The sequence below is a fragment of the Galeopterus variegatus genome, unplaced genomic scaffold (genome assembly GCF_000696425.1).
Source record: "Galeopterus variegatus unplaced genomic scaffold, G_variegatus-3.0.2 Scaffold3932, whole genome shotgun sequence".
Classification (NCBI taxonomy): Eukaryota; Metazoa; Chordata; class Mammalia; order Dermoptera; family Cynocephalidae; genus Galeopterus; species Galeopterus variegatus.
This window is the reverse complement of record NW_007730043.1, coordinates 1-6242: the sequence shown is the minus strand read 5'-3', so window position 1 is coordinate 6242 and position 6242 is coordinate 1. Positions and strand designations below refer to the sequence as shown.

The window sequence follows — 6242 nt, the reverse complement described above, 5'->3', positions numbered from 1 at the left end:
CAACACCGAGGGTTGCGATCCGTTGCCGGACACGGAAAAAAGACAAAAGACAAAAAAAAAAAAAAAATGGGAGAGTAAGTCAACGTGGGCTGCGCTGCCATCTCCCCAGCTGACACCCTGCTGCTGCTGTCCCAGGGCATGGGTCGTTATGGTGGCAATGGGGAGACTGCATAGGGTTTTATGCAATGTGGATGGGGTCTTCCGTGTTTATCACCTGTAAACTTTTGCAAAAATGTTCTCCTTTCAGCTCAGCTTGTTCTGCAGTATCACCCATTGCCTGCTGTCACTCGCAAGGCAGGGTCGATACAATGGTTGAAGATTCCAGACTCATCTCTGTGTTCCTGAGTAGCTCCAGATTTCCAAGGGTGTCAGCTACTCCGAGCGTATGTGTTGGGGGATGTGTCCTGGTAGTGGCCCCACATGGTCACACTTCTGGGTATCCTCATCTACTCCATCCTGTCAATGTCCCTCATGCCAGGACAGAGGTCATTTGGGCCTCCATAGTTGTGGTGGAGCTCCTGTTGGGACCTGCTTTTCTTCTCTCTGTGGCATGATGGCTGGGTCAGTGCCTTGGGGGTAGGAGTTGAGGTTTAGGGGAGCCCTCATCCTGTCAACCTCTCTCACATGGAGCATGTCCTTTGCAGCTCCTGGTGAGAGACAGGCCCCTGTTCTTGGAGAGAATGAGCCCAGGAGCTGGGGAGAGAGCAGAGTCCTCAGCTAGTACCTGATTCCAGACAGAAGCAGTGTTCCACGGGTCCTGGGGCCATGGAGGTGTTGCAGAAGATGGCAAAGCTCGTCAGAACAGTGCCCTCCTCTGGGGCAATGGCACAGGCGGGCACCTCGGGGGGAGGCAGAGTGCTGATCACGTAGGTGTCCTCCCCATAGGCGTGCTCGGTCAGTGCTGAGGAGCGAAGACAGAATGTGCTTAGGGGGCTGCCTTGGGTTGAATGTCCCCCCAAAACTTAACCCTCACTGTAACTGTTGAGGGTGGGAAATCCTATTATGGTAATTAAAAGCTGGGACTTTGAAGGGCTGATTAAGGTGATGGTTTAATGGTGGTCATGGGCGTGGTTCTGAGGGCTTTAAAAGGATAGTACATGAGAAGCTCTCTCTCTGCTCTGCCATTTTCTGCCATACAAGACTCTTGCACTGCTGTAAAGCCACCATCAAAGAAGACCCTCACCAGATGTTTTCCCTGGACTTTGGACTTTCCAGCCTCAGAAACCGTAAGCAATACATTTCATTTTCTTACAAATAACCCAGTTTCATGTATTTTGCTATAAGCAACAGAAATGGACTAATAAAGGGGCTCTGTGATTCACACAAACTCCACTGCACTTCAGGATCATCGAAGGAGCTTGTTAAACAAGAACATTCCCAGGCCCCTCTCTGGACCCAGAGCCTCAGACCTCTCTGGATATTCTGGGATGGGCCCAGGAATTTGCATGCCAAACAATTCCCCCTGATGCGGAGGACCCAGGGTCTCACTTTGAGAAATTGGGCAGAGATAGAAGAAGGGGATCAGACAGAGCTGAGCTGGAATCCCAGTTCTGCCATTCACTAGTCAAGTGACCTTGGACTTGACCTTTTTGAGAGTCAATTCCTCATCTGTAAAATGGGGCTAATCATAATAGCTTCCTGACAGGGATTTCATAAAACGGAAGTATATTGGGAAATACTGACTTACTCAAAATCACTGAAGCCAGGAAGGGCCAGAGCCAGGATCTGGAAACAGGCTGATCCCACCCAAAGTCCCCTCTTTCCAGGCCCCTACGACAACGTGAAGAGCCCCTAGTTGGCCTGCAACAACTTCCTGCATTATCTGGTATAGCCACCTAGTTTTTCAAAAAGAGTGCACAGAGCTGGGGGTAGAGAGAATTTTAATCAATTAAAACTAATTCCTTGGCCTAGACTCAAATCAGAAGGATTGGGGAGGACCCAGGGGTGTGCATTTTTTAACTAGTAACCCGCCCCCCCCACCACACCTCCGTTATCCTGGTGGGGATGGTCTATAGGCCACTTTGGGAAATATAGCATCAAAAGAATGTTTCCAAAAAGAAATAATCATCCCATTAGTCATCTTTTTTGAGAATCTACATTTCCTATTCTGAGCTTATTTTAAATGAGAAGCTCTGAATTTCCCAACAGGACATGCAGGCTGCACGGCCCCAGGATGACCTGCTTGTACCACTGATGTGATGTCAGTCACCCTGCAGAATGACAGTTCTGAGGCAGGCAATTTTAGTATCCCCAGTTTACATGTAAGGAAACTGAGGCATGCAGAGCTTAAATCCTTTGCCTGAAGTCTCCCAGACAGAAAGTGGCAGTGGCAGGATTCACACCAGAGCCTGTACATGCCCCCTGCTACACATATGCCTGTTTTAGCTTTTCTGGGTTTGTCTTGGTTCTATGACAGGAGATGACAGGGAGGCTTCACACCTGTGGCTCTGATTCGGATGACCTCTCCCCAGGTCTGCAGGAGGGAGCTGTTCAGCAGCAGCGTGGATGTGTTGCTCTGAAGGAGGGTTAGAGAGCTTGGCCGAAAGCCTGAGAGTCTGCACACATCCGGGAGGTGCTCAGCCTGAAAGAGAGCACCGCCCAGGGCCCCCGAGGTCAAGCCACTGGACCTCAGCAGGATGGCAGCTCCTGACCCCTCAGAGGCCTTTCAGATTCATCTCTGACAAACGGATGGCAGGCCCCACCAGCTTCCCAGAGGTCAGCTGACATAGCCAATCTCCAGCTTTGTCAAGGTGTTTGTTTTAGGTCAGGCTCCCTAGAAGCAGAGGCTGAGACGGGATTCGGGATTTGCAATTCCGGTGAGGTCATTTATTGAGGGAGGGCTCCCAGCGGAATCTAGCGGGGAGGGAGGGAGGGAGGCAGAACCAGGCACAGAAGGAAACAAGGCAGAGAAGAGGTTTCGGGAGGTGAACAGCCTCAGCCTGGTCCCATAGGGAGCTCTGGAGTGTGAGTCGCATAGAGAAATCGCATCACTCAGGGGCTAGGAGGTGGGGCTGTTAGACCCCCACGTCCAGCAGTTATTGGCCAACGGTAACCCCCTAGCAGCTGGGGGCAGGTGCATCAGCCTGGAAAAGGGGACTCGGCAGGGGCCTTACAGCATCTGCTGCAGTGTCTCCCCAGGGCTTTTGCTTCCTTGTATCTGTTCTTCCTCCTGATCGAGAGTTCCTGGTTTTTGCCTGGGGAACGCCCTCCCCCTGCCACTCTGAGTAGAGCGGACCCGACCCTGGCTCAGTACCAGGCATGTGACACAGGTCTGGTCCATCAAAGGAGAAGGCTTCCGTTTTTGAGTGTTTGTCACGGTCCTCACCTTCTCTGGCGAAGTGTCATCTATATACCAGCTGAATGTGGCCACTGGTGAGTTGTCTCCCATGGTGACCCTGAGCAGGACATCTTCATCAGCATTCACTGGCCCACAGTTCTTCTCGCAACTGAAAGGGAGAGAGAGAGGATGGAGCAAGGAAGCTCTCTCAGGCATCACGACCACTGGCCTGGTTTCTTGCCCAGTTCTTCTCAAGTTCTTTAAGGTAGGAAATGGCCTTTTTTTGAATGAAAAGTAATGTAAAATCTGCCCCTGCTCCAATCAAAACTGGAACATAGCCCTGGCCGTGAAGGTGAAGTGATCTGCAGCCTGACCGAGTTCCCATTTCAGTCACTGCATGGGGGTAATGATATGAGAAGTGCATGAGCAGAGACAGGGCCCTAGGTTTGAATCCTACAGTGACGCTTATGAATGATCACCTTGCACAAGCCACTTAAACTCTCTGAGCCTCAGTTTCCTCCCCTGCAAAGTGAGGGGATAAGACCAGACAATTTCTATGATTCTAATAATATTAGTTCTGATAATAATAAACCAATGCTATGCTTTTATAGCAGACATGCCATGCCTAAATGATTTCCATTATTATTAGATTATCTGATGCTTACGACAGCCCGGCGGGTGATGTGTCAGAATCCCTATATCACAGATGAGCAAACCAGGCTCTGAGAGCTTGTGTGATTTGTCCCAGTTGACCCAGCTCTTAAGTGGGTGGATAGAACATGAACCAGTGTGTCTGGATTGGAACTCTGGACCTTCTCTGTAATGTCCTATTCCCTTCCTTGAGCCAATGACAGGTCACTTTGGCATCCGCTGTTTGTCCAATCTACCCCCAGGTCCTTTTGGTCTTAACATCATAATAGCTCCAGAATCTTCCTACTTCTCTCATCATGTCTGTTCTGGCACAAGTGAGCTGGACGATCTCCACTTGCCCCTCTGGACCATTCACAAATTCTCTGTGGCTCTGTGCCCTAGGAGACTGATCTGTGTGGATGGCATCACCCAAGCTCCTGCACCCTCTGGCGTCTGGTTGGGTCCAGCCAATGGAAGCAGTGAGGACTGGAGGGTGAGAGGAGAGAGGCTGGGTATGTGTCCACCTCTCCCTCCCTCCAGCCAAGGCCACAGCTCCTGTCGGAAAGTCCCTCTCCTGCAGTTAAGGTTCCCAGGAGGTTCCAACAGCACCACCTCCCCCTCTTTCCTCTGCAGTCCCAGGAGCGATAATGGCTTCCGCCTGTTGTATCCCTGCATTGTCACCCCTGGTTCATTCCCTTGTCCCTGCCCACACGTGTAAATAGACCCTGCATCCAACTCTAATCATTCCTGGTTTGAACGAGTCATCTGCTTCCTGCAGGGATCGGCCAACAGGCCAAGCAAACTTGACCTCTTACCTTGACTCCTGCAAGAGGCGACGTGATCTCCCTGAGTCCTCACTTACCCTCGTCCTGCTACCAGAGCATTGAAACAATGTCCCCCACCTGCTTAGGCCTCTTGGATGGCTTTCTCTATAGAACTCTTAAGAAAAAGACCAGCATCTTTGACATGACCTGCCAGGCCCTGCCTACTCCTCCAGCTTCCTCTTGCCCCTCTCCTCTTCTCTATACTCGAGGGCACAGCCTTTTTCACCTCCTGATTATTCTCTGCTCCCTCCCTTTGCCATTCTGTTCCCCTTCCACCTCCCTTTCCCTGGCCAAGTTAATTCCTCCTCCTCCTTCCCATCTCTGCTGAGCCCCAGTTCCTGAGGGAAGCCTTCTCTGACTCCCAGTCACCAGGTAGCAACCGCTGTGAGAACAGAGACGGCAGCTGATTTGCCCCCACTGTAAGCCCTGCCCCTAAGTCAGTGTCGGCCTGAGTTGGCTCTCAGTATGCATCACTAATGAATGAATGAGTGAATGGCAACACTGGGGAGTTTGCCCACGTGCTTCACCTGACTCGAGGCCTGAGTTCCAAGGGAGCCAACACGTAGAGACACCACTCTGTCCTGTTCTTCAGCTCCTGGCCTCTGAGGACGGCCAGGCACAGGGTCACAGCAGAGGTGGGCGACGGCAGGCAGGACGGTACAAGCACCAGCTCCCTCTGGTCTGCGCGGAGCAGCTGCCTCTCAACACAGTCTCTCCACTGAGCCCAGCAACGCCCTAAGAGAGATGGGCAAACACTGTTAGCCATCCAGGAACCCTGAACATGGCACACATTGCTACCTTCTGGTCTGGGATTTTTAGAAGAAAGGAGTCACGAATAACAACATCAGCTCCAAATAGAGATTTTGATTTTTTTAAAAAAACTGTCAATTGCAGGTTGCAGGAATGGTGCTGCAGAAGGATGCTTCTGGGAAAGTGATGCTGAGTGAACCTGCAGGACGTGGTTGGCTTGCCCTGCAGCACTGGTGATCGGGTGGGTATACAGCAGGAGAGGGGCAGGGAGGATCTACAGCCCCCAGAGAACGGCCAGGGCAACTTCCTATCCCTGGGGTGATTGTCACTCCATGCGGATGAGGCTGTTCACAGCTCTACATCCTTGCGTGGTACCGTGGGGACCTGGGAGGCTGCACCTCCATTTGGGAAGCTGCTACGTCATCTCCTGCTTTATGTCAGCAGTTCTGTATGTTTCTGTCTCCTCTGCCCTTCAGCCCCATTGAGTGATATTGATCCATCAATAGTTCTCTCCCCACCCCCTCCGACGTGGCAGTCATTCACGAGATATGTCTGGGGTCAGGCTCATCAGCCCAGTTGCCTGAACTCTATACTTGTATCCTCTGTATTCAGATAATAAGAACTAAAATACAGAAGGAGGTTATGACCATGTAGCAATTAATATCAAAAGCCTTAAAAGTTTACATGACTTTTGACTCATTTATTCCATTTCTAGAAATTTATTTACAAATATAGCCACAGATGAAACTATAAGGATGTTC

At 51.0% G+C, this 6242-nt stretch overlaps 1 protein-coding gene across 2 annotated transcripts in view; it reads right to left on the bottom strand.

Annotated features, from left to right (window-relative positions):
- LOC103601909 (polycystic kidney disease protein 1-like 2) overlaps positions 1-3388 on the bottom strand; it is a 69986-nt gene extending 66598 nt beyond the window's left edge. For both annotated transcript variants that reach the window (XM_008586316.1, XM_008586314.1), the window contains exons 1-3: positions 3326-3388; positions 2440-2581; positions 725-901 (exon numbers count right to left, since the gene is read on the bottom strand). In XM_008586316.1, the coding sequence (XP_008584538.1) occupies positions 725-901; positions 2440-2581; positions 3326-3388 (382 nt within the window). The remainder of the gene's footprint in view (positions 1-724; positions 902-2439; positions 2582-3325) is intronic.
- Between the last annotated feature and the right edge of the window lie 2854 nt (positions 3389-6242).